Below are 27,484 nucleotides of genomic sequence, written 5' to 3'. Positions count from 1 at the left end.
CAGCCCTCATTGAGGAGGTGTCCAGTTGCATGTGGAAGGCCTGGCCCTGCCTGAGGACACCAAACCTGAGCTGGGGGTGGGGGGGTTGGGGGGGTACCCAGTGTGTCCTGGGGGCGTTTAGTTCAAAGGGGAAGCACAGCCCTATTTTGGGGAGTCCATCTGAAGGGAAGGTGGTAAAAAGTCTGAGGGATGAGCATAGCCCTGCTGTGGGGTGGAGAGGTCCCCAGTCTGAAGGGAGGGGTTCAACTCTGTCCTGGTAGGCACCCATTCTGAGGGGGCAAGGCACAGTCCTAGGGGTGCCTAGTCTGAATATTTCAGGGTGAGTGGGCCTCAGAAGCCTTCTGAGGAGGAGTCTGGGTTAGAAGATGGGCCGCGGGGCCCAGAAGTTTGAGGCCTCAGTGACTGCCTGTGGGGTAGGTGGGGTGAGTTGCCCTGAAGGTCCAGTGGTCTGGTGGTCCTGTGGCTCTGAACTCTGGAGAGGGGCATCAGACACCCCTGGGAAGGGGCTGGGGGGTCTATCCTGCTTAGGTCTCCTTCTTCCTGCCAGTGCCTTATCCAGGGTCCTTCCCACCTCCCACTCTTATCACCATCTCCCGCCTGGCTACCTGCCTCCCCTGACCCTGTGTGACCTCCTCTGGTCTCTACATTAGAACAGGGACTCTTCTAAATGTGGCTCTCCCTCTAGGACTTCCGGCATTCACAGGATTTCTGATACTCAGCCTGGGTCCGTGGCCCTTCAGGTCCTGGCCTGTGCCTCTCTCACACCAGCCCAAGCAGGTCATGCCACGTGGAGCTCCAAGGCTGCACCAGGCCTCTGGACAGTTGTTTGCCCCGCCCACTATCTGGAGGGACAGGTGGGGCTGGGTCTGAGTCTGCTCAGAGTATGCCCACACCACCACGCCAATGTCAGCTTGTGACCCTGGCCTCATGACCTGTCGCCTAGCCCCCAAAGGTGGGGAGGGTGCTGGTGGAGACGGGAGTACTCCCGGATGCTGACTCCGTGGAGCAGAACACACCATTTGAGCTGGAGATGAGCGGAAGGAGGGGCCAGGCTGGAGCACCAGCTCAGAGGCAGGGCCACCTTCAGTCCAGGCAAGAAGCTCGTTCTGGCCAGAACACAGGGGGACACAGGTAGCACAGGTGAGTGACGGCTCGGAGTGTCAGGCTGAGGAGGGCCTGTGCCATTCTAGGGCCCAAGACTGGGCTGTGCAGGGGCCAAGGGGGCGAGTAAGGTGGTGGGTGGGTGTCGGGGGCGATGGTCATGGCCATCTGAGGTCCATAGTGACGGATGTGCGAGGCTTACAGACCACCACCCCCCCCCCCAGCCAGCCCTCTGGGTCCCAGACCTCTGCTTTCCTGACAGTTCCTGAGCCAGAGCAGAGACCCCAGCTCAACTTTCACTTAATGGCCCTGGCACTCCCCCTGCACCCTCTGTCTGGTTGCTAGAGATGAGTCAGGTCCAGGGTCGGGGCTGGAGGTCATGTGTGGAGGGCTCCCTGAATGCCCCAGCTTCCGTCAGACAGGCAGGAAAGGGCGGTAGCATGGCCCTCAGGCTTGGGGTATGTGTCCAGGGAACCAAGGGATCTGCTGTCAGCCCTGGTGGACGGTGACTGGGGACGAGCAGATAGTTAGCTTAGGGGAGCCTGGGCCAAAGGCAGCCTGAGCCCCCCATGGGGACTGGGTACAAGTGCGGGGAGCTGTTGAGATGGCAACTGATGGCAACTCCTGGATGGGTCCACTGGGTCACTGTGTGACAGCAAACTTGAACCTCTCGACCCAGACAATGGCCTCTCCCAGGCTCTTTCTGCTGGACTGTGTCCCGACCCCAGGGACTGGCCATGGTTCCTAGACCCCCTCCTGAGTTGAGCGTCCAGAAGTAACCCATGATTCCCAGTGCCCTTCCCTCCTGGAGTGAGTCCCCAGCTCAGACCATAGGAAGCCACACACTGCTTCCTTTTCCCTTTTCTTTTTTTTTTTTTCCTGTTTTGTCCTCCCAGCCCAGCCCTGAGTGGGCAACTGTCCAACCACCCATTTCTTGGTCCGTCTATCCACCCTTTACGTCCATAGGTCCAACCCTTGGGCCCCCGATCACATGACTGTCTCCCACTCCTCCTGCAGCAGGGCGGGTGGCTGCTCCCGTGCGGAGGTCTCCTCATCTAGCCCTGAGCAGGAGCCGTTGAGGAACCCATCATCCTTGGGAGCGGCCACTGCTGGTGGTGTGGTCTGGAGGGCCGGGGTCCCTGGCTTGGTGTGGCTGGGCAGTTGGGGGTGGCCATTGGCGGTGGCAGCGGGCAGCAGGCGGGGGCTGAGGGGCAGGCCGAGTCCCGTACGGGGGCCCACATTGGTCACGCTCGTGTGAGACACCATCGGGCCATAGCTGTAGCTGCTGCTCCCACTCCGTGCCTTGCGCTTGAAATCCAGTGCCAGTGTCCAGCGGCTCCAGGACTTCTTGATCTCGGCCTGTACCTGTGGGGGCAGGAGGAGGGTGGGCGGTCAGGTGTGCCCAATCCCTCAGCTCCCTATTGCCTGCCCCCAGCAGTGGCCCCATCTCTGTCCCTACAACACTCGGCACTGGATGGAAACAGACAGGAGGAATTACTGAAAAATTCCGAGATTGAGTAAAACCCCATCCTCATCCTCAGAACATGGTACCTGGCTGCAGAAGAATCTACAAGGCTCAAATGGGCCCAAGGGTGGCTGAGTAGGCCAATCTGGGTTACAGAGAATTCAATGGAAGACACTAGCTGTGCCAGACATGGATGAGCCTACAAATCCTAGCACCTCCTGAGCCTGAGTCATCTGGAAAGACTCCTCTCTGCCTTCAGAACGTCCTTAGGGATGTTCTTGGGGGGAACAAAGGCAGCATCAGGCAGAAGAACGGGGGGACAGGACTTGGGGGACCTCCTGGCACTTATGCACCCTCCCTGCCTTGCCCCCACGTGGCCCCCACTTACCTCACCATTGCAGAAACAGTATATGATGGCGACAAAAAATCCCTGTGGAGAGAGGCGCAGGGTCAGGGCCCCGAGCCCACGTCTGGAAAGGGTGGAAGCAGCGCCCCCCCGCCCCCCGTCAGGCTTCAGCCAGCGCTGCGCACCTGGAAGGAGTTGAAGAGCATCTCGTAATGCATCTGGACTTGCCAGAGCGTCCCTGAGACCTCGGTGTATGGTGTGGCCATGAAGACGATGTAGTGGACACCGAAGAGCGGCATGAGCACCAGCGTGGATTTCAGCAGCTTCCTGGGCCAGCAGGGCAGGCAGGTCAGGGCAGAGCCACTTCCCCTCGACGGGCACTGTGCTACCCCCACCTGCCAGCCCCGGGCTCCAGAAGCCACTAAGGGGCCTGAGGCTCTGGCCACCAGAGGAGTTCAAGCCAGTTCGCCTGGGACAACAGCGCTTTGTTGTCTCAGCAAAGTGTTCCTTAGGGCCCCTTGGTTCGGAGGTGTCCTGGAGTGGACCATAAATTATACAGTCGCCCTGTCCCAAGGCCCTTTGCTCCTGCTGGTCCCTCGGCTCCTCCACTCCTCATGGCTTCACCTCACTATCCCACAGCCCACTTCTCAGGCTTCAGTTGAGCTGTGCCTTCCCCAGCCCACGCGCGGCCCACCTGTACCTCGGGCTCTCTGCGACCAGCTCTTTGAGGAGAGGACTGGGTTTGTCCCGCCTGTGCAGAACCCCACTCTAGTGCAGGGCCTGGCACCAAGTGGCCTAGGTTGGCGTTGGGGTGCCCCCAGGGCCTCCAGAGGCCAGGGGAGATCCCATCACTGTAGGGTAGGGCCAGCCAGGGAGTCAGGAACTGGGTCCTTCCCTTGAAACAGGCTCATTCTTGGGGCCACCTTTTTTGCTTCTGTACATGGTGCTGGGGTTGGATGGCCCCTGAGCTCTGAGGAGCCTGGGCATGGCAGGCATGGCTCACCGGTACTGCTGCCGCGTGTCACACCGGCCGGCATTGGTTTCCCGCAGCTTGGTGGCGAGCACTCGGACAATATTGATGAACAGGATGAAGTTGAGCTGTGGGAGTGAGGGAGGGCTGCATCTTGAGGCTGCACCCCAGAAGGGGGGGGCACGGACACTGGGACCCACGGCCCTGCCTGGGCTCTCTCTGCCACTGCCTCTCCAGGTGGCTCCTTGGGCCCTCAGTTTCCCCATCTGGACTGGGATGGGGATCAGCTGCTTCTCAGGCCTTGGGGCTCAGACCCTGTGGTCCAGGGAAGCTTCTATAGGTCCCTGTTGTCCACACCCCCACCCAGCCCTGTGGCCACCCCTGCTCACCACAATGGAGGCCAGGATGGGCACCTGGATGATCCACTTCTTGTTCCCGGAGCTCAAGTCCCAGCACCTGGGGGAGGTTGACGCATCAGCCCCCACGCCCTCCTATTCCCACCCGGCGCCTGCCCACAGAGAGGCCCCAGAGCTGGTCTTCTCTGACATTAACTGCTGGGGACACAGGACAGGGGAGTGTTGGGTGTGGCCAGGCCTACGCCATCATCAAGGGTCTCTTTTGAAGTAGCCTCTTGTGAGCCGGAGGGGGTACCTGGCTTGAAACTGGACTAAACATTCCTGAAGCTGGGGCCACTCAGGGCAGGGGTACAGGAGGCTCCCGTCATATGCTTCACAGAAGAGGGTGCCAGGGGTGTTTCTGGCCTGTTAGAGCCCTCCGCCCCCTTCACCACCTGGACCTACCCAGTGTTGGCCAGGGTGGCTCTCACACCGACCCACACAGCCACGAAGACAGCGGGCAGACCTGTAGGTGCAGAGGGGGACAGTGTGAGGAGCTGTCCACGAAGTCTCCTCAGCCCACCTCGCCAGTCCCATTCCCCTCCCCCTGAGGACCCCCAGCTTACCCTGTCATTGTCCCTGATCCCCCCTTACCCTGGGCACATAAGCTGCTTGGTGACAGAGCCAGACCCTGGTGTGTACGGCCCTGCTGCCCCAGCCACCTCCCTCAAGGCTCAGGCCTCTGCCCTCATCTTGATTCTGCATGTACACATATGCACACAGCTGGGCACATGGGAAACATTAACTTGTCCATGCCCAGTCCACTCCCCCTTTCCTCCCCTAAAGGCTGCTGCTCTGGGCTGGGGGTCCCCTATGTGGGACTATTATCAGCACTTTTCTGTCCCAGCACCCCTACCCCTACCCCCACCCCCACCTAGTTTGCAAGGCCCTAACCCCCATGGATGAGGCTGGATAGAGTGAAGGCTGTCGTTCCAGGCTGGGTAAAGGGCCACAGGGGAACCTTGGAGTGTCCTGGCCTGAGCCAGCTCAGATGGCACATGGTAACTTTGGGTGAGCACAGCCCCTAGGAAGGGAGCCCAGGTCCCCATCTTCCATCCCCCTACACTTTATTCAAGGTCTGAGTATCCTTGGGAGGGGGAGGGCGTGACCTGGGTTTATGATGAGAAAAAGAGCTGTGACATTCCCGCACCACAAAGTTCGGTGTGTATGTTTCCTGCTCACCCTAACACCCTCCGGCCCCAGAGCCTGCGTCAATTCCTGGGACCAGGCCCAGTCTCCCCCTAATTCTGGGGCTTGCCATGGGTGAGGTCAAGGTCAGAGTGTGTGCCAAGGAGCAGGGAGGCTGTGGCTGTTGATCTGAGGGCCTCTGGGTGCTGAACGCTGGGAGGGCTCCAGCCACCCGGCCTACCCCTCTGCAGTCTGGCCAGTCGCCCAGAGCCCAGCCAAGCTCTGGAGCTGCCAACAATAATGGACAATTATCAGTAACTTGATCCCAGAGCCTGTGGGGGAGGAGAGCAGAGCCCCAGCTACCCATTATGCAGGGGCACTGCCGAAGCCCAGATGATGCTGAGAGCCCGGCCTGTGGCTCTGGGCCCTGGCCCCTGTGGGCAGCTCCACACAGTGAGGGGATTGGTGGGGAAATAGGGTTCAGTGTGGAGGGAGAGTTTCAGATCCGAACTCCAGCTCCAGGCTGACCTCTGATCCAAGATGCCACTCTGCTCCTGTGGTGAATCTTGCCCTGGGAGTCCCAGCTCCCTCTCCTAGGCTGAGCCCCACTCCCAGGCTGAGTCAACTGCAGGTGAACCCTGACCCCGGCCACGCTCTGTTCCCTGAGTCTGAGATGGGGTCAGAGTCACAGAAGGGTGGGCAGGCGCCCATCTGCGGCCCCACGTCTGGGATGCGATATGCTGTGTGGGTGCCCTCCGCTCAGTGGTCCCCTCTCACCCTGGCACCCATGGGCCCACCTGCCTGTGCCTCCCCACCCGCCGTGCCGTCATACCCCAGCCGAAGACTGTGAAGCCCCACAGGTACTTCTTCTCTGAGAAGAAGGCCATGAAGATGAGGCTGTGCAGGTACAGCCCCTCCACCAGAATCCAGTAGTAGTTGGTGGCCAGGAAGTAAAGGAAGAAGGTCACAGCCACCCGGCAGCCAGCCTAGGAGACCAGCTGGAATTAGCCAGAGGGCCAGGTCTACAGCTGCGAAGTTGGGGACAGGACACGTGGTGCTAGCCAAATCTGAGAGGAAGGGCAGGCTCTGATCTGGGCCCCTACCCAGGGCAGGGGCTGAGGGTGTGTAGGGGGCTGTTGCCAGGGGCAGGAGGGCACTCAGGACAGTGGCAGGAGGCAAGGTGAAGAGGTGGGTATTTGGGGGTACTGAGCTGAATCAGGAGTGTTGATGACTATGCCGAGTGGGGGACTCGCACAAAGCCCTTGGCAGTAGGCGCTGGAAGCAGGGCTGAGGGGTGCGAGGGACACAGTGAGGTGCGTGTGAGTGGCCTGAAGCCAGTGGTGGCAGGAGATAGGCATGGGCGACGGTCGGGATGGAAGCTCCAGGCGCAGCCGGGTGGGGCTCCCGCGAAGCCAGTGGTGGCAAGGAGTCCCCGGGCGGGGGCCGCTGGAGGGGCGCACTCACGTAGCCGGCGGCTGCGGCGGCGGGCGGCGGAGGGGCCTGGGCGATGGCGCGCAGCTCTTCCTCGGTGAGGCGCTCGGCCTCATCGAGGGTGGCGCCAGAGTAGAGCACCGCGTCCTTGACGAAGATGCTCACGGCGCGTAGCATAAAGGACAGGAACAGGTGCATGTGGATGTAGTTGCGTGTGCAGTGCAACCGCCTGCGGGGCGAGCGACATCAGCGTGGGTGGGGGCACGGGACGCGCGGTGGGTGGGCAGGAAGCCAGGCTGTGCGCGGTGGATGGGGCATCCGGCAGGGGTAGGGGGCAGTGAAGGGAAGGAGACACCACTCCTCGGCCCCGCCCCGAGCACGCCCCGCCTCCTCCCACCTCGGCCCCGCCCCGACCACGCCCCGCCTCCCACCTCGGCCTCGCCCCTCGCCCCGCCCACCTGAAGTAAGCCAGGATGAGCACAGCCACGGTGAGGGAAGCCAGCGAGACGGAGTAGCCCACGGTGTAGATCATGCCCAGGCGGTCAAACACCTCCTGTGCAGGTGGGGAGGCACCGTCAGAGCCCTGCGACTCGCGTGAGCATCAGGTAAGTGGCAGAGGCCAGGTTAAGGTTGCTGGAGGAGTCAGGACTAGGTCAGGAGTCACTAACGGGGTGGGGTGGCCTTATCTGCGGCAGGTTGGGGGAAGGTTGGGGAAGGCTCGCACCCGTTCACGAGTCTCATTGGTCAGGAACTTGACGCACTCGCTGTAGTTGGCCCATGTCCGGTTGTGCCCAGGCACCAGCTCCCAGCTGCCATTTCGGTCACAGCGCCGATAGGCATAGCCTGCAGATCCATGGGTTAGGGCGGGGAGAGAGGTCTAGAGCCACTGAAGCCCTGAGCTCCAAGTCCTGGTATCCCTGTGGTCCCCACCCTACCCGAGCCCGCCTTACCTTTGTGATTGAAGTCATAAATGTAGTCAGGACAGGGCATGGCCACCACCTCACCCGGTGCACCCAATGGCCAGCATAGGATGTGGTCCCACTCAGGCAGGCAGGGGCGTCCTGTGCCCACAGAGACAGACAGGTGGGGGACATCAAACAAGTCCATGGTTAGTGACCTGCAGTCACTGGCTCCCTCAGGGACAGTTGCGCCCCAGGACTGGAGAACTCAGGCCTGGAATGTTCTGGAGATACTGTATTGAACCCTTACTCCCTACTGTGCCCTACACCCACCTGGCCCCACAGAATTCACTGCAGCTCCTGTGTGCAGGTACTGGCGCTGGCCCTATTTTTCAGACTAGCTGGCTGTGGCCAAGAGAGGTGAGTGATTTGCTGAGGTCATCAGCCCAGGGCCCTGCCCTCAAGTGCTCAGCCCCTGGCCAGGCTTCTCTCTTTGTCCCACCTTCCAAGTGTCCCTGGAAAAGGGCAAGTTACCAGACTGACTCCCTCAGCTGAGAATGCTTCCTATGTGACCCTTGCCCAGGGACCATGGTCAGGAGGCAGGAGGTCTAGTTTCCAGTGCCAGCTGGACTTCCAAAGAGCTGCTGACCTCCTGCAGGTGTCTTGGCACTTCAGTTTCTTCACTGGGAAGTTGGGACTGACCATATCAGCCCACACTCCCACCACCATCCAAGGCCCGCCCTGAGCTCCTGCTCTGAGACTGGCAAACCCTCCTGGGGGAGATATAATTCCTCAGATCTAAGTGCTCATTACAGATTCAAAGCAGGGTGACACGTCCCACTGTGGGGCTCTCCGCCTCAGAACTGAGATGCTAAGTGACCTTGGAGGGTCCTCAGCCTTAGACTCTTCCACTTTCCACCCCTCAGCTTCCTTCTTGCCCCCTGCAGGGCTCCAAACACAGGACTCTCCAGCCATCCTGGAAGGCTGCCTGGATGGCTGGACCCACCCCAGCTTGGTGAAAGACTTTCTGTCCTGGGTACCATATTCCCAGCCCCGCCTGACCAGGCCCACAATTCCCTCTGGTCCCTGGGGAGCCACAGGGTGACCACAGCCTCCCAGATGTGGCCCATCTGGAATCTGCTGCCCACCCAGCCGGTTCAAACCGGCCCTGTAGCTGCAGTCTGGGCGCTGGGCTCTCAATTTGTCTCTCCTTACCTTCCTGGGGGACAACACAACCCTGCCTCTCCCTTCCTCTTTCCTCTTCTCCCCTGGTCCCACCGGCTCTGCCCCCACCCTCTGTGGCCAGCGTCCTCTCCTGTCTCTATGGCCCACCTCACTGTGGCTCGGTGCACCCTCCTCTCATATACGGAGTCCCAGTCCCAGTCTGTGCCTTCTGGTCCCCTCTCTGTTTCTCCCTGCCTCTCTTTGTCTCTCTCTCGCTGTCTCTGGATCTCTCCGAGCCTCTCTCTGTCTCTCTGTATCTCTCCCTGCCCCTCTGTCATTTCTCCATGGGAGGGGCCATAGCCCTGCACCCCCCTGCAGAGTGGCATGGAGCAAGTTCCCTTCTCACATCCCTAGGGGCTGAGTCCATCCAGCTTGCCTGCCCCTTCCACATGCTGCCCCCTTGGCTGTCTCCTCCCAGCCCCTCCCCTGCTATTCTGGGGAGGGGCAGCAGCCCCTGTGTTTCCAAGAGCAGTGGGCAGGCAGTACCAGCGGTCTCAGATGCGTGGAAGCACAGACGTACCTCTGCGCGTGCCAGGGAGCACTTCCTGGTCTTCCTCGGATTCAGGGTAGAGTTTCCCAGATGGTTTCTCTTTCCTCGGCTTCCCTGATGTGGACGCAGACGCCCAGCCTCTATCTGTTTCCATTATGTCAGCTGGAGAAGTCAGGGCAGTTATGGTTGTCACCTCGCCTGTGCTACAGCAGGAGACCCATGGTCCCCTCCTGCCTCAGACTCTCCCTCTATGCAGCAGGGTCATCCCCTACCCTGCTGACACCTCAGGCTGTTGGGAGAGCTGAGACGACAGGTGAGGAAATGCTTTATAAACTGTAAAGTGCTTGCCAGGTGCAGAAGTCACCAGAGGAGATGGAGACTGTCAAAGACGTGTTGAAATGGGAGCCAACACCATGCAGGTGTGGGGTCAACTAGTGGTAAATGTGGGCAACATGTGGGCACCGGTGGTGTCCTGGGACCCAGAGTAAGAGCTAGAGCCCTCCACGGAGACGAAAGCCCCACCAGGGGGCGCATGGCAAAAGCAGACAGTAGTGGTGATGTCGAGAGGCTACACTGTGAAAATGAAGCCCGCCCAGAGCGCTGGGCAGCTCACGAAGCTGCTGGTGTGGAAGCTGAGAGCAAGAGAGGGCAGCTGTCAAGGGCGGACAAACCAGTCTACCTACCCTGTCCCCTGACCTAGGATACTTGAGTAAGGGGTCCATAAGGGACCCACAAGGGACCCTGGAGACTCCATCTGAGATGGGGCCTGGCTGGCCTTTCTCTCCACGGGAGAGATGCTTGAGGACTCTCTGCCTCATTATCTGACTTGCGTTCCTTAGTCTGCAGCCCAAGCCAGGGCCTCCCCGCCCTCCCGTGTCGGGGTCTGTGGCAACAGTGGGAAGCTGAGAACAGACACCCTGGACTGGGATGGAGGAGCTGTGCCCATTTTCTGCCTGCACCCTTGGGCATCAGTAGGGTGGTGGTAGGAGCAGGGGTGGAGTGGGAAGAGAGGGCTGGATCATGAACGGAGTGGGGGTGGAAGGAGGTGCCTCCAGGCTTCCACAACTAGAAAGAGGGCTGGGTTCAGAATCCAGAGTGAGGGGTGCCCACTTGATCCCCCCAGACCCTGGTGTGACTGGGCAGGGACCAGGGAGCCTCTGGTGGGTCCCATGTGGCCGGGGCTGTGACCGCAGAGACCTTGGGAGTCCCAGGGAGTGTGCTAGAGTTGTGTTTGTGTGGTGATCATATCCTGGGTGTGTCACAGCACCCCCCACCTGGAGCCTCAGGGCCAGCTCAGGGAGGAAGCTGCTCTTGTCAGTTGTTCTGGGTCTGACCTCTTCCAGGTGAATGAGATTAATTAGATGTCAGAGGCCTGGATGGGTGCTAATGAGGCTCCATCCCCACTTCTGGAAATGGACTCAAGGAGGAAACCAGCTTGAGAGGAGTGCAGGAGCTGTGAAGTCGGGAGAGCACCTCCCCCGACTTCACGGTGGCATGCTACTGCGATGCTGAGCTGGGGGGAGGAAGCTCTCCCTGCTCCAGGTCGAGCACCCTCTCCCAGGCCATGACTGACAGAATCGTAGCTGCCCATCCCTCTATGCTCCTCCCCATCCAGCACCACAGACCCTGGAGTCTCCAGACTCTGGGACCTTTGCCTTGTCCTCTGCCCAGGTGGCCTCCTTCAAAGACCTACTCATCCTTCTGGACCTGCCTGGGATACCTGCTCTTCCAGAAAGCTGTCTCAGCCCACCCCCGTGGGGTCTAGCACCGGAGTGTGTGTTCCTGATCCCGGCTTGCCTCCCGGATCTAAGCCCCTTTGGGATGATTCTACTGGATCTGCTGCCTTCACACCACTCTTCCCCCGCCCTGGGAGGGGAGGCTCAGGGCATCTCCGCCTGCTGACTTTGATCTCCGCTGACCCACCTAACTTTCGGTCCTCACTTTGGCCTGACACCCCTTTATCTGAACCACCCTCCCCTCGGGCCACTTGGTTCTGCATCCTGGGCTCCCACCTTCCTGTGGCCCCTCCCTCTCCTGACTTGCCCCCAGCCCCTCTTCATTTGGCCCCGCCCCACCCCCGACTCCACCCCCACCTGGCCTCTGCAGGACTTCTTTGAGCCGCTTCTCGCACTGGGCCTGAGCTCGGTGCAGCAGGAGGATCTGCTCCTCTTTGGTCATGACGTCATCTGCGTCCACCTGCCAAGTCGAAGGTCAGACTGCAGGCAGGACTTCCCCGCACAGCAGCAGGTCCCACAACCATCCCAACCTCCCTGAGGGATTCCCTCCTTTAGGCAGACTTTCCACATTCTAGAGTCATTCCCTCCTTGGGGAATGGAGGGAATGACTCTAGAATGTGGAAAGTCTGCCTATGTAGCTTCCATTTTACAGATGGGAAGCCGCAGCACCAAGGGGTAGGGCTGCCCTACCAGAGGAAAAAAGCGGGAGGAGGTTCTCCCCTGCCTGCCCGCCAGTAACCCACAGGCTGCAGCCACTGAGATTCTCTGTCCAGTATGTTTCCCAAGGGTGCTTGGGAAAAGGATGGAATGTCCCAGGATGGATCCTCACAGGATCCTGACCGCCTGTTGGGAACCTGGGTGGGAGTGGGAGTGGATAGGGAATGCTGAACTCTGGGGAAACAAGCCGGGCACCCCGGGGGACCTTGGGAGTCACCGAGTTCCATCTTGGCCCTCTCCCCAGTCAAAGCTTTCCCCAATGAGCAGTAAGGGCCTCAGCTCCTCCCTCCTCACCCTCCTCAGAAGGAGAGGATGGAGGAAGTGCTGGCAGTGGTCTGGGTTGGGCAGAGCACTCCCGTGCAGGCTGTGGGTGGGAGTCACCCATATCCCACTGCTTCTCCGGAAGCTCTCCATCCAAGCAGGCCGTGTTCTGATGATGTGGACAGGCCTTTCCTCCTGCTGTTCCCTCTGCCATGGACTTCCTTCCTTCCCTTCCTTCCAGCTTCACACATTGGCTACCACCCACTGGGACTGAGCAGCATCATTTGAAGGAAGGGAACAGGAACATCATGGGGGTGAGGTGGGGTCTTACCCTGAGCCTCTGTTCCCGTGACTTAGGGTTGGAAGAGAGTCAGAGGGTAAAGGCAGAATCCTGCCCTGGGAACAGCTCGGTGTGCCCATGCCCAGTCACTCCCAGGAGAGGGACCCCCAGAGGTTAATGCATCCCCTTAGACCCCCAAGACAAGGACATGTCCTCTGAGACCCTCTCAGACCCAGAGAAGGGCTGTGTCCCCTCAGTCTCTACAGGGCAGAGCCTAGACCCTGACTGAGACCCTCAACAGACAGAGCTGCACCCTGCAGACATCCCATGGCAGGGCCGGGTCCCTTCAGTCAGAATGGAGCTTTGCAGGGTGGGAGAACCAGCAGGAAGCAGGGAAGGAAGGAGGCCGGTGGGGGAAGGGATGGCACTAGCAGGTGGAGGCTGGCAAGCTGGCAGGGGCGAGTCAAGGAGCCTGGCTGCAGGGAGAAGTTAATTGACCGAGTCTCTTGGTGGCAGCAGCAAGGGCTTCCAGGGCCAAGGAGTCTCCAGTTGGCTCAGCAGCCTTGGGTTCTGCTGGTTTCACTTAGCCGAGGCATCTTTGCGCATGGGCGGCTGAGTGGCGGTGCATCCTCCACTGGCGACATACACGCTGTTGGGCCGGTGTGTGCACTGGTGTGTGCCCGCCTCTGGGTGTTCTCGCGTGGGCTGTCCAGCATGCACATTAGGGACATGAGCCTGAGGTGTGTGTGAACGTGCAAGTGTACATGTGCTTCTGGGCAAAGGACCGCGTGTGCGCATTGCGGTGTGTGATGCCGCTGCTCGTTAGCGTGTGTGTCTGTGGGTGTCTGTGTTCTGCGTGTCTCTGGAGTCTGAGTTGGACCCTGAGATCTCAGCTGGACCATGCCCATGGCCCCAGGAAGCTCTGGAGCAGATGCCCACGTGCTTGCTGCTGGCCCCCACAGCTCCTCTAGCCCCCCTCCTCCTGACCCCCCCAGCTACGGCTGAGCACGCTGGGACAGAAGTACATGCGGAGGATGGGGCTGGAAGGAGGACAGCTCCGGCCTGCCCTAATCCAGGGGGCTCCAACACCAGCCTGAGTTCTCTTTGTGCTTCTGACACTGGGGATCCCGGCTGCTAAGGGTTCTGATTCCTGTGTAGCTGCCCTGCCCACCCCATCCCCACTCACCCCTTCACTACCATTTCTCTTGTTGCAATACATACCACCGTCAGTAACCATCACCACCACCACCACCACCACCAACTATCATCACTTTGACCAATACCACCACCAATTACCACCACCAGCGCCAGCACCACCGGCACCACCGGCACCATGACCACCACGAGCACGAAGTACTCCTGGCATCAGTGTGACCACCTTGACCACCATCAGCACCATCACAGCTGGCATAACATCTCCATCTCTACCACCAGTGCTATTTCCACCAGCACCATTACCAGCAAAGGCGACATTAGCACCATCACTGCCATCACCAGTGTTGCTACCAGCCCCATGACCACTGTCAGTGCCACCTCTGCCGTCGTCTTTTCCTTACTCCCTCACCACGCCCCCTTCCCCACTACCCCTTCTTCTGCCCACCTCCATCTCTCTCCAGACAAACATAATGCAGCGTATTTTTTCCAGACGACAGGAAGCTCCTGAGTGACTGACTGACTAAGGCTTCTACCAGGCCCTAACGACTGGCACTCCATCCCTCTCAATAGACAGACCAGCTCACTGATGTGACCGAGGGTCACAGCTGATGGCCTAGACGAAAGGCACTCAGGCATTGGTCACAACTGCTCTTTAGTCAAACTGACAGACACACAGGTGTGCAAAGCAGGCGATGGCCAGGAGCTGGCCCAGAGCGTCTGCTCTCTTCCACCTACTGCTGTTGGCTTCACTCTTTCCATGGCCAAGAGGCACACCCTCTTCTACAGAGTCTCGTTTTCATGGTGGGTCTGGAAATGCCCAGTAGAGGGGAAGGTATGTGCTTCTAGCACCCAGTAGCCCCCAAACTCCTTCATTCATCCTCAGGGACAGTGGTCCCACCTCTGGCCTCCCTGAACTGTAGAACCCATTTCTCTGTCACCTAACTGTGGTAGAACTGCCATTGTAGCAAGAGGAATGGAAGCCCAAGTCAAGGAATCACCACCGCAAGGAGAGCACGGCAGCTCCACACCAAATGCATCCCCACTCACCTGAGTGCAGCCCCCCTGCCTGCACACCCCCACTCGCCCCTCCCTCCAGCTGCGCCCTCTCCTCATCCAGGGAGATTCTGCCACCAGCACTGGAGCTTGACTCCTGCCTCCACCACGGACAGGCTCTGTGTCTGAGCACAAGTCGCTTAGTTAGCCCTGTGCCTTGGGTTTTCTACCTGCAAAATCAGGACAACAGGGCTGTTGTGTGGATGAAATGAGGTACAGCAGCTCCTCACTTAACATCTTCGATAGGTTCTGCGACTTTAAGCCAAATGAGGTATACATATGAAACCAATTTCACCATAGGCTAATTGATATAAACAAGAGTTAAGTTCCTATGGCATCTTAATGTTATAATGACATTATTTGAGGACCTGCTGTACTGTATGAGAAGCCCCGGCAGGGGTGGGGCCCAGGAAATGCCGGTTGCTATTATTGCTACTGTAAACCAGCACCAAGTCTTGTCTGTGGGCTCTCCTGCTGCTGGGCGTCATGGGTCCCCTTAAGCTGGGAACCCAGAGTGGCAGGGGGAGATTGTCTGGGTCGATGACTGAGTGCAGCGGGCCACAGTGAGGGCCGGATGGGAGGGGGGACTCCAGGGAGGCTTTGAGGCAGGTAATAAGCGGGGCCTGCTGGGTGGTGTGCCGGGAGAGTTTTGGGGGTGGAAGGACTTCCCAATAACTCCCTGCATTTCTGGATCCACCCTGGACTCACAGTAAGATTCAAGGTCACTGGCAGACCCCTAACCTTGGGCTTGGGGGCCCCAGTGTCCCTCCTCTGCCTCTGCCTTAGCTGAGGAGGCCTAATCTCCCGGGGGTGATGGGGAAAATGCTGACAGCTCTCTCATTTGCCTCCTGGCCTGGCAACTCTGACTCTGCATGCTGGTCCCTCCCCCACCCCACCAGTCCCTCGCCCCCTGCACAGTGTGGGTCTTCCTGGCCCAGCTCCTGGTGAGGAGGACTCAGACATTCATCACTTTAGGTCCAGAGAGCCTGTGGATCTTGAGTTTCAGGGGTAAGGACTGAGGGACCCTGGGTTGGGTCCTGGCCACGAGTCAGTCCACACCCACTGATGCGGCCACCCAACGCCGGGGCCAGGTGTCCAAATCCCCATCCCTCCTCCGTCTGACCTGGCATTCGGACTGACTGCCCCTGACCTAACCCGCCTAGGGCTTGGCTCAGGTGTCCCTCCGAAGCACATCTTCCCACGGACTCTTCCTGTGTGCACACGTGCAGCTTGTGAACACGCAGGGGCGGATGATGACATGACCCCAGTCCTGAGCTGGGGGAAAAGGGAGACAGGTAGCCTGGGAGCACCTGAGCTGGTGTTTATGGGGCTCCAGGCAGGGTGCAGGTGGGAGCTGGAAGCCAATGTTATTTACAAACATAGAAGCTGCTGTCCCAGGGAGAGAGTAGTGTGTGGTCAGGAGGCCCGGATGTGTTTCTCATTTCCTGAGTTCAGAAGCCCAGAGGAAGAGAAAAGCCATCAGCTCACTACCCCTCCCACCGGGCAGCAAGCAGCTCCTTCTAACTAGGCTCCCAAGGAGAGCCCACTGAGGATGGTGTTGGAACCAGGGATGGCAGTGATGGTGGCAGTGAGGACAGTGAGGTGGCAATGTCAAGAGTGGTGATGGTGATGGAGGTGTGACGGTGACCGGTGACCGTGGTGGTGGAGAGAGCCAGTTCCTTGCCACTGACCAAATGAGAGCCACTCCTCTCAGTGCCTCTAACTGCCAAATTCCACACATTTGCTGTCTGTGATCCTGGAGAGGCCCTAAATTCTCTTCCTCAGGGTAAAACTATGGAGGAAATACAAGGAATCCTTCTTCAGCTGCTGACACCTCTGCCTCTGGGAAAGGAGCCTCGGGATGCCCTCTTGGGTCATCCATCCATCCCTCTGCCTGGGTTCGGCCTGGTGCCCTGGGGGGAAGGTAGCTGTTGGCTTCTTGCTCACCCCTAGAAGGTGCAGATCAGCCTGGTGGTCAGCCCTGGATTTGGCCAGTCTCTCCCGCCCCGCAGGAGCCCCTCTGCCTGTTGGCACCAGCCATTTCCCATGGACATTAGCCACATGTCCTTCACCTTCCACCACATCCCATCTTACAAACTGGGACACTGAGGCTGAGAGTCACAGTTAAAAAGAAGAGGGCCAAGACTGGAGCTACGGTCTGCTGGACACTGAAGCTGCCACCCTGGAGGTAGGGAGAGAAGGAAGAAGTACCCAGCCACACGGATCGCCTAGTGCCAGCCTCAGTCCTTCTGCATTATACCTTTTCCTGTGTCAAGCAGCACCTGAGGCAGACCACCTAAGGCAGCCTCCACAGAGGTAATTCAGGGCTGGGGGTAGGCATAAAGGTGGTCATGTGGTGGTGGTAGTGATGGCAGCTTGTGCTCAGCTCCAACTGGGCAGAGGACCGTTGTGCCCTGGTATTAGGAGCAAGGAGAGTTTGTACCTCCAGAAAAGGCAGAAGAAGAAAACCTTGGCTAAGAGGAGACCCCCCTCGTGACCTCCTGGTCTTCCTGCACCTCTTCTCCAGGTTCTACTCCTGGGACCTGTGCTGGCACCCCTCGATGTTGCTCATGCCAGCTGGCTGGGGACTGCTCCCCACCCCTTGCTGCCCTCAGTCTGTCCAGCTGAGCAAGCTGGGACGGGCTCCCTGCCGGGGACACTCTGCCTGCCACCGCTGACAAGTGCGGACTTTTCCTCCCCCTCGCCAGGCCTTCCTGAACAGGCTGCCTGTGTTTGGGGCTGGGGGGGGGGCACTGTGACGCCACTCATCCTGGCCAGCGTGGATGCCTGTAGGGCAGGCAGGCGGTGGGATGGAGCCTGGGATGGCAGAGGTGGCAGCTAGGACAGGATGGATCGTCACAGGCGGCCTCAACCTGGGCTCGGGGACCAAAGCCCAGGACGGTATGGCCTCCCCCAACCATAGCCTGGTCGACAGAACACGATCCCACCAGGTCTCACCTCCATACAAGGCTGGTCCCAGAGTTGGGGTTCTTAAGGCTTTGAAGGTTTCCAATATCTTTGAATCTGAGCAAAAACTGCATCCTCTCCCAGACACACTATATTTTGCGGACAATTTCAGGGGTCTGCAAAATCCCCACCCCACCCTTTCTTTTTCCTGGGGACTCTGTCTGAACGAGCTGCCTTCCAGATGTGGTGGCCGGACCAGGGAGTGTCCCCAGAAGGCCCACAACAGGAATCTGGGGGAGGCCACTTGATGCCTCATTAAAACATTCCGAAGAAAACCCAAGTTCTCGGTAGGGCTCGGCCCCCCTCCTCCTGCTCTGTCCACAGGCAGTTCCCAGAGCTGGGGGGGTAAGGAGAGGGTTGGGATGCTGCTTAAGGGCAGGTGATATAAAAAGCTTCAACAAATCAATAGGAAAAAGACAAATAACCCATAGGAAGATGGGTAATGGCTCTAAGCAAGCTCTTAGAAGATGGACAGCAAACCAACATAAAGTCCAAAAGCTCACTGGTAAATGGCAAATTAAAATGACGAGACATTTTTTACAGATCAGAATGGCAAAGGTAAAGAAAAGAATCCTCACACTATCCTATGAGACAGAGTGTGTGGGCAAGAGACCCTCCCGCTTACTCTTGCTGTTGGGAATATAAACTGGCACTGGTTTTTCAGAGGGCAGTTTGGCCATGTCTATGAAAATAAAAAATGTGCATGTTCTCAGATCCAGCAATGACAGAATCTAGAAATATCCCAAAGGGAAATGGTCACACGGGGACACGAGAGGGCATTTCAAGGAGCTTCCCTGCCACCATCTGGAATTTCACACACGCACGTGCGCGCACACGTGCACACACACACACACCCTTAAGTTATGTAATGATCTAAATGTACATACGTAGGAACTGCTGCCGAAATCCCAGATTGTGGAATACTATGCAGCATTAAAGGATTTACATTTACCGACACCAAGGTCTCCAAGACGTACCTTTAAGTAGAAAAATGCACGTGGCAGAGCCCTATCTACAAACTGATACCATTTATTTCAAAACAAACAAAATAGTAGAACAAAACTATCTACTTCATATTTGCACAAAAAGGTGCCTTTCGGAAACACACAGAAAAAGGTTAGGGGTACATCACTCATCCAGACTGTGAAAAATGGTTTTCTCTAAAAAGGGATTCCCCTTTTTAGGGCTTGGAAGTAATCAAGGATGACGTTTGTTTAACCTGTATTATTTGACTCTTTTATAAGAAAGAACATATTTGAGTGTCAGTTATGAAATTAAAATTAAGAAAATAAAAGTAGAACAACAGAAAGGTTTTATTTTATAAAAAACAAAAAAAGAAAGAAAAGAAAAGGAAGGAAAAGGAAAAGAAAACCCATGGGGGGACATGGGGGTCTCCTGCCGCACAAGTCTTCACCCTGCTTTGGAGCTCAGTGCAGGAGTCGGAAGACCTGGGTTCCACTCCCACCTCCCGCAGACTCAAGGCCCATTCCCATAAAATGGGTGGGTGAACGGGTGGGATGAGAAAACATTTGTGACAGTTTCTAGCTCAGAATGGGGGGACAGCCACTGTTCAATCCATGCTCGTTCCTTTTTGTCTTTAAAAGTGAGCCCTGTGGCCGAACTGGCTCTAGAGCAGGCTGGGAGTGGTCCCCTGTACTTCCACCCACCACCATTCCTCCTGAGTCCAACCCCAAGGTCAGATCTCTACACTCAAGGCCAGCCCCCCATGCTGACCTTGAGCCTCTCCCCTGAAGTTTCTCCTTCACAGGTGTGCATGCTGAAGGTGTGCTTAGGGTGAGGCATCCCCAAGGATAAGACCACCTTTTCACCCCCTACTCACAATCTGTGGGCCTATCCCTCCCTCCAAACCTCACTCCACCTAACCCCTAGCCTCACAGTTACTCTTTCTTGGTGGACCAGCTGAGTCTGACCACAGCCAGTGTGCTCCCAGGGGGACAGTTTTTGGTCCCCGACTGTGAGGTCCCTGGAGCCGTGAGCCTGGTCCTGGGGCTGGCTGGGTAGGCAGCATACAGGTTTGGTGACAGGCTATCGGCTGAGGTTGTGGGCACCAGCGCAGATCTGGGTGGGAGCAGAAGCGCCTGGGCTCAGGGGAGGGAGTGGCAGGCTGTTAGCCTCTTGCTGACTCCAGCTGATCCCAGGGGGCCCACAGGGTGTTGGGTGACCCTCAGGCCGTATCGTCTAGCTCTGACGTCAGGGAGGGTCCAGTCCTATCCTCATCCTTGGGCCAGAGCTAAGCCAGGTAGACTCTCTGCATGTGCCTCCATTTCCCCAGAAATCGGTGTAGGAAAACCCATTCACCCCTCACCCTATAGAGGCACAGTGCTTGGCACTTGGTTGGCATGCAATAAAGAAGGGTCATATTGGTTGTGTGATTCAGGTCAGTTAAAAAATGGGTCCCATAACAGAAACTTTCTCAGAGGCAAAGATTAAACTGGTTAACACTGTGAAGTGCTTAGAAGAGTGTCTGGCAAGCACAAAGTGCTACAGAAGCATTTATTAAATAAAAGTAAACCAATAGATCTGGGTGTACATGTGCTCACAAATGCACACACACACATACATGCACAACTATGCTCCCGCCAGTCATGAGCAGACGCACAGCTCCGGACACACGTGAGCTCACCCGCGGACTCAGACACTCACACAGATTCAGAGAACACCATGCACAGAGTCTCACAGAGCCCTGCTCTGACACACAGACATACTCACAAGATACCCAAGCCCATTATCCTGTCTATCCCTCGACAGTCACGTGCACATACATTTGTGCACAGAGACCACGCTGGCTATACGCACACACCCTGGACGGGGCTCTGGGAAAGGTGAGCCCAGCCCAAGGGGAGGGTGAGGAAATGGTTCTGGGCCTTGGCATTCATCAGGGTTTGGAACACCACTGAACAAGACCTCTAGACCTCAGTTTCCCCATCTACAAGTCCTCGCGCATGGGCGATGCCGCTGGCTTTGGAGAGCCAGAGTCGTGAGGGCATGGGCACTGGTGAATGGGGCATGCTGAGGCCTTCAGCGGAGAGGAGAGCCTTGAATCGGGATTCTGAGGCAAATGCTTCTTTCTTGCTGTCCTTTTACAGATGGGGAAACTGAGGTGTGAAGGCTACACAGGCATTAGGTAGAACTGGAGCTACTGCCTTCCCCCTGGGGCTCTGCCTGAATAGGGAGCTGATCAGCAGAAGGCGGCTGCCGATGTGCCTGTCTTTCTAGAAGGCAGATGCCCTCACCTGGGAGGTGTGGGGGCAGGCAGCCTTGAAGTCAGACACACAGCAGACAGGCTCCTCAGCAGTGCGCTGCTCCCCTGGGACAGGGCTGCAGTGGAATCTGACCGACTTTCCTGGAAATGGCCCCCGAGACCCTGGCCCAGGATGCGGGGCGTACTGCCCCTCTGTGTCTGCAGCTTTTGCCTTCTGCCAGACTCTCCCTATCTTTCTTTGCTATTCTTGGTCTGTCTATTCCTCCTGCTCTGGGGAGCTTTCATCCCTACCCCCTGTCCGTCTCTGTCTCGTCTCCTCTTTCTCTCTCATCTCGCATTCTGTCTCTTCTCCCTCTGGTCCCCTCTTGGCCTCTGCTCTCAAAAGGGTAGCCATAGGGGTCCGCCCATATTCCCAGGGGACCCCTCACTCACCCGAGTACCCCTCCAGAGTGTTTCTCCTGGGGGACTGTTCTGTGAGGTCAGTCTCCTTCAGGGGCTGTCCATCCCTCTATGCCATCCCACACTCGCCTCCCTGGGCAAACAGCTTCCACTCTGAGTAAAGCATGTGTGTGTGCAGGTATGGGATCCTGAGGGCTGGAGGGGGCCCCTGAATCCTACCCCTGCCTGGATCATTCTGACTTCAGACCCACAGCCTCGCGTCCGGGATTGCAAACAAAACTTGCAGAAAACAGAGCACAGCCTGTGGGGCCCCACATCAGGGCCAAAGCCCAGTCTCCTGCGAGATCACAGTGTCATCTTCAAGGCAGACACAACCAGGGCAGTGGTGCTCATAGAAGCAGAAGATAGGGGATCCCCAAACACAGATTTCCAGACCTTTGACCCCAAACCCAGGATTCAAAACGGACAACTCAGAGTTCAGACACCCCGGAGACAGCAGGCATCGGAGGATCCCGGGTCGGAGGGAATCCCCACCCAAAGTTCAAATTCCTCGGGGAAACCAAGACTCTGAGCCCTGGACACCGCTCCTCCCCCCAGGGACTCCGAGCACGCCCGCAGCCAGTCCTGGAGTGCGGGCGGGGGACTTACCAGCGCGTACGCGGAGCTGAGCACCGGGCAGCAGAGCAGGAGCGCCAGGCCGGACGCGATCCGGGCGGCCCCCATAGCCACCGCCTAGGGCCCTGTCCCTCGGGGCAGCCGCCGCCGCCGGCCCTGGTGATGGTGGTGGGGTACAGAGCTGCGTCAGCCGGGCTGCCCCGCCCACGCCCGGGCCTAGGGTACCCCGGCGGGCCGGCGGGCCGAGGCCCCGGGGCCCGGCGCGGGGCCCATGCGCCGAGGGCTAGCGAGTGAACGAGTGTAAAGGAAAGAGGGAGGAGGAAGGGAGGCAGCCGGGGGCCGGGCGGGCGGCGGGCGGGCGCCGAGCGCTGCGGAGCTGCCCGTCTGCCTCGGAGCGGAGAAATCACATCCATATGGCCGGGCCCCCCGCCCCCGGCCCGCCCCCTGCTCCCCCCCACCCCGCGCCGCCTTTTCTTTCTTTTTTTTCTTTTGGGGAACTGGGAGCTGTGGCTTCGCCCCACGCCCAGTGGGGGAGGGGTCGGGGGAGGGGTTGGGGTCGCGGTCTGCGGGGGGCGCACGGGGCTGTTATTTTTAGCTCAGCGGTGAGCTTAAGGGGGGGCGGGGGGCGCATTTTGAGCTGCTCGGGGCGTGCAGCTTGGGGACGCGATCCCAACTTTGCAACGACACTGAAACCTTCGGTGGTCGGGCCGCCAGCTCCCAGCCTCTCTGCCCCCTCAGATCCCCATCCAGTCCACGGCCGCCTCCGGCACCCCCTCCCCGTCTCAGGCCGGAGCCCCGCCTGCGCTCGCGCCGCTGGAGCGCGCCTGCGGCCGGGACGCTCTGTCCGTCTGCCTGTCAGTCTGTCTCTAGCTCCCCCGGCCTTGGCCTCAGTTCTTCCAGCAGCCTCGAGCTCCGTTTCGGTCACTCCCTCCCTCCCCTCCCCCATCTCTCTCTACGAAAACATTTGCAAGTTTCCAAAAAAGCCACGGAGCCGAGCTGCGCGGGGCTGGCAGCTCCACCGGCCTCCGAGAGGCGCCGCCGACTGACACCGACAGACCAGACCGCCAGCCCGGGTCAGGTCGGGGGTTGCCCCTGCCCAACTCCGGCCCCCTCCCGTCAGCGCTGGCCCCCGACCCCGACTTACTCCGAGCGCGCCGCCGCGGCCCCCGCCTAGCCATGGATGTCGGGGATCCCCCGACAGCCTCCCCAGGACAGCGCCCCGTCCGCGGCCCCGGGGGGACTTCATGGAGCTCTCGGGATTGCCCCCGGGTCGGCCTGGCCTCCAGCGCCCCCCGCCCGGCCGCCGCTCGGAGCCGCCGCCCGCCGCGCGCGTCCCTCTCTCCGGCGTCTGCCGCTGCCCCCTCCCCCGCGGCCGGGCGCCGCTTCCCTCCCCCGCGCCTCCCTGGGCCTCCCGCCCCCGCCCCCCTCCGCCGCCTCCGACGCGGTGTGTGGAGCCGCACGACGGAGCCCGCTGCCCCCTGCCCCTGCCCCCTGCCCCGGACATTTCTCTGGAGGCCGAGGCCCGGGGTCGCATAGCGGAGGGATGTGAGTGCGGAGGGGACCGAGCCGGGGAGCTCTGACATCGGGGCCCAGGAACGTGGCGCGGACGCTGCCGCCGCTGCCTGCTCTTCTCCGGGAAGGCACAGACGTTATACTTTCTGATCGTCCGGCCCGGGCCGGTGAATAGGGGCCCTCAGGCTTGAAGCAGGCCCTCTTCCCCGGAGGAACCCCGCGCGCCCGCGGCCGCGGCGCTGTCTGTTCACCCGCGGGACTCCCGCTGGGGCTGCACCGGGGTCCCCGGGGAGGCGGCTCACTCGCCAGCCCCTCTCCTGGCTCGGCCGCCGCCGCTGGCCCCGGCTTGGAACCCCCGCCTCGGGAACCTCCCCCCGTGGGTCGGCCAGCGGTGCCCTAGACGTGCCCCCGCCCCTGCCCGCGTCTCCGGCCTCACGCCCCTCTCCCTCCCTAGTCTCTTCCAGAGTCGGGGTCTCTCCGAGTCCTGACTAATCCAGATGCCTGCCGGGCCTCTCCAGCTCCGCCCCTGACTCCACCCCGGGCGGCTAGAGGCAGCAGGACCCGGGGCTCAGCCCGGACCCCCACCCGCGGGCTCCGCCTCCTTCTCCCACCGGGTCACACCCCCAAACTCTTTTGGCGGGCTCTGGTCCACTGGGAACCATCAACCTGGGGGAAGGAGGGAGGAGTCTTTGGGGGCAGGGGCGGGGCTTACGAGCTCGGGCCCGGAGGAGACACCGGAGCGCCCAGGAAAGGGGGCCTGAGACCTCAAGTCTACCACCTCTCAGGACCGGGTGTCCGGGGGCCCCGGGGATGCCTGGAGCGGAGCGCTTTAAGAATGGTCGGGCGGAAGCCAGTGTGACAGTCGGGGCCCTGGGAAATATGCCAGCTGAGTGGCAGCCCCTGCGTGCCCACTTACCAGTTGTGCATCGTGGGTACCACGACTCTCCTGCCAGCTGGGTGTCAGTTTCCTCATTTGTAAAATGGGGACTGCACCAGCTGATTCAAAGGGCACTTTTTAACTTTACTGTTTTAGTGCCTGGGATGGTGGGTGTCCGGATTTACTGGCTCTGGGGCCTCCCTAGCCTCAGCCTGTGGGAAATGAGGTCCTCGGAGCCCCCAAACCCAGCCCCTCAATGTGAATGGGTCCCCAAGCCCATTCCCTAAGGCACTGGAGTCCAGCTGCAGCCAGCCTTCCTGGCAGCCTGCCCCGTCCAGGTTCAATCCTCTCATCTCTCAGACTGTCCCCATATCTGTCTTCTATGGCCACACCGTCCTCCGTGCTCTCCTACCCTCAAGTTTCTTGTCCTGGTGTTTGAGGACTGTGCTCTTTGAAGCAGTTTCCTCCAAAGATGACTCTCCCCAGCAGGTCCTGTCTGAGAGACTCCTGGCCTTCTCCCTTGTTCACACCCGGGCCTTTGCCTTTGTAGTTTTACCTGCCAGGATGGCGCTTCTCTGCCTGGTATAAAGGACATCGCTCCCTCCTTGTATCCCTATCTCCTCCATTAATGGTGGTGGGGCTGTGATTTGGGGCTGCCCCCTATGGTGTGTGTCCCCTATGGTGACAGAGGCCCAAGTGCCCTGAGTGGGCACATAAAAAACACTTGTAGTTCTTCAGTGTTATATTGTGATAGTCTCAGCTTTATGTCTCTGAAAGCACTTCTATTCTAAGTTTTATGGTTTGATGACCACTGACTGATCCCTGCCCCTAGGTGATAGGAAAAGGACATTCACGAGGGATTGAGGGGAACTGATAGGTAAAACGAGGGGCTGAAGGAGGGTCCTTCTCAGATCTGACATCAGAAAGCCTGAGATTTGGAAACAGTATTTATACTTGGAAAGAACTGGGTGGCCTGGGAATAGGGGTGCAGGGAGGGGTCTGGTGGGCTCTAGGCCCTTTAAGGGTATTTCCCTAGTCACAACTCATGTGTCTCACCCTAGAGTCCCCTGCTGGACATTCCCCCACTGTAGGTGGGGCCACTGAGCCCCTAAATCACCCCCAGGCCCTGGTTAAAGTGCCACCATGGGGGTGGGGTGTCACATATTAACTGGTAGCACCCTAGTGCCTGGCAGAGCCTGCCTGTCCTTTTTGACAGTCAAGCCCCAGGGCCCCAGGGTCAGTTTCTGGTCAGTTTCAGGTCAGTTTCAATGGCTTTTTTTTTTGGAAAGGCCTGGTTGGGGGCCAGAAGTAGGAGCTAGTCCCTGTGGGGACTCCCCTTTGGAGCCAAGATGGTCACTGGAGCTCAGATCTGGAGCAGGGGCTAGACTCAGGTCTGGCCCGAGGCTGACAGGCCTCCTGCTGCTGCCACCACCAGCATTAGTAGGGCTCTGGCCAAGGTACACAGGCCCTGGGCGCAGGGTGGGCACCAGACTCAAACAGGAAAGACAGTGGCTCAGCTCTCAGCTCTGCAGCCCGGGCTTCACTCCCTCAGAAAACCCACTGCCCCACTCCGGGGGCTCTCTGCCACCAATGGCTTACAGACCCCCAATAGTTTGTCCCCCCAATCCTATTCTAAATCAGCCTCAATCCCAATCTCAACCCTGATCCCAAACTGAGCTTTACCCCCAGGCTCAGTCCTCATCCCAGTCTGACCTCTAGCCCCTGGCTGAACCTTGACCCCAGGCTGAGCCTCCACCCAAGACTTAATCCTGGATCTCTCTCCAGTTCCAGGCCCCTCTGGAATCTTTTCAAGGCAAGGGGCCCGTAGGGGAGGGGATGGCCAGGCCATAAGTGAACTGAGGTGCCACTTTTACAGCCATTTCGGCTGCTCATAAACACCCCCCCCAAGGCTGAGTCACTGGAGGCTGCCACAGCAGCTGGTCGGGCAGCCCCCTCCCACTGCAGCAGGAAGCCCAGTTTCTCACTTCTCAGGAAGGCCAAGGGAGGGAAGCTGGGGGAACAGGGGGTCTGGACGCTCTGTCCCAGGCAGGGAGCACTCCCAGGGCAATTGGCGACTGGTGGTGTGGGTTTCCTGTCCCTACTGATCACGTGGTCACAGGTCCCCCTGTTGCTGTACCGCCAGATACACAGATGTCTCCATGCAGGCATGCCTTGTCTGACCCACAGCACTGCACAAGTACACACATACTAACCCGCTGGGGTACCACAGCCTCTCCCCTCCCAGCTGCATTCAGGCCCTGGGATTCCCTGGACCCCACTCACCTGGAGCCTACAAGGCCTTCCAAGTTGAGCCTGGAGCTGCAGAGCAGACTCAGGTTGGCCATGGGGAGGCCATGGATAGACCTGAGAAGCTTCTGTGGTTCAGGCCTAAGCAAGGATGTTGCGTTCAGGACAGGGAAAGGCCTGAGTCAGAGCTTTCACTTGAAAAGAAAAATTAATTATTTTTTACCAAGCCCTGCACCAGCCGAGGACTTTGTCCCAGGCCCCTGGTGGGGGAGCAGAAGCAGGTCCAAGTGTACCAGTGTCCACGTATCCGGTGGCTGCCAACCAGGAGAGATGTGAGGATTCTCATTCCACCCATCCCTTGACGACCCCTGCAGCCCCACAGCCACCCCATATCTGATTCCTTGACCACTGGAACTTAGGCTCCTGGCACGACACCAGCCAGGAAGCCTTCTCTGGGTGCCCCCCAGTGCCTCCCAGGCTCAACACCTGCTTATGCAGCCTAAGGTCATGGAGGCAGGGGGTTGTGGACAGGATGTCCGCCCTCTGTGCGTCTGTGGAATGAGTTGTGGCAGAACCAGGGCTGGATAGACGGGGAGGAAGATACCATACAAGATCCTGGAAACTCACCCCAGGGCCAGGAGACCCTGGTTGGAGGCTGCCCTTCTGCCTGAGCCCAGCTGGAGCTGGTTTGTGTTTGGAAGTCCCAGGCTCAGCCTGATGAGGTATAATGATTCACGAGGCCTTCGCTGCTCAGCACATTCCAGCCGTAGCCCCCAGTGCCCAGCACGTGAGGAGGCTGGCTCCACACCACCTCCCCCCCAGCTGCTGTGGCATGTTCCTAAGTCCCCCATTCCCAGGGGTGACCCCTCTTCAGGTCTTCCAGGCTCCTGGGGAGGTGCCACATTTTACAGTTTCCAAAGTACTTTCTAGTTCACAAGCTGGAAAGGGAGGCAGGGAGCTTGTCAAAACCTGGCCTCCAGGTGGGGAAAATGA

The 27,484-nt window shown here is 59.1% G+C and overlaps 1 protein-coding gene across 1 annotated transcript; it reads right to left on the bottom strand.

Moving 5' to 3' along the window:
* Nucleotides 1-1,993: 1,993 nt before the first annotated feature.
* Nucleotides 1,994-26,656, bottom strand: PTH1R (parathyroid hormone 1 receptor). Its single transcript, XM_081072255.1, has 15 exons — nt 26,528-26,656; nt 21,889-22,011; nt 11,543-11,645; nt 9,480-9,611; nt 7,787-7,897; nt 7,561-7,679; nt 7,295-7,389; nt 6,870-7,065; nt 6,238-6,391; nt 4,683-4,743; nt 4,272-4,338; nt 3,916-4,010; nt 3,098-3,239; nt 2,955-2,996; nt 1,994-2,466 (listed from the first exon to the last, which is right to left on the bottom strand). The coding sequence occupies exons 2-15, from the start codon at nt 21,961-21,963 to the stop codon at nt 2,089-2,091; spliced, it is 1,770 nt and encodes a 589-aa protein (XP_080928381.1). The 5' UTR covers nt 21,964-22,011; nt 26,528-26,656; the 3' UTR covers nt 1,994-2,088.
* Between the last annotated feature and the right edge of the window lie 828 nt (nt 26,657-27,484).

Source organism: Rhinolophus hipposideros (assembly GCF_964194185.1).
Source record: "Rhinolophus hipposideros genome assembly, chromosome: 14".
In the NCBI taxonomy this organism is placed as follows: domain Eukaryota; kingdom Metazoa; phylum Chordata; class Mammalia; order Chiroptera; family Rhinolophidae; genus Rhinolophus; species Rhinolophus hipposideros.
The sequence above is the reverse complement of the archived record's forward strand: the minus strand, read 5'-3'. Positions and strand labels throughout refer to the sequence as shown.

Coding starts and splice junctions, on each gene's coding strand:
- PTH1R (XM_081072255.1), bottom strand. CDS start 21,963: ATGGGGGCCGCCCGGATCGCGTCCGGCCTGGCGCTCCTGCTCTGCTGC. Junction 11,646..21,888: donor TCAGCTCCGCGTACGCGCTG/GTAAGTCCCCCG, acceptor TCGACTTGGCAG/GTGGACGCAGATGACGTCAT. Junction 4,011..4,271: donor CCATCCTGGCCTCCATTGTG/GTGAGCAGGGGT, acceptor TCACTCCCACAG/CTCAACTTCATCCTGTTCAT.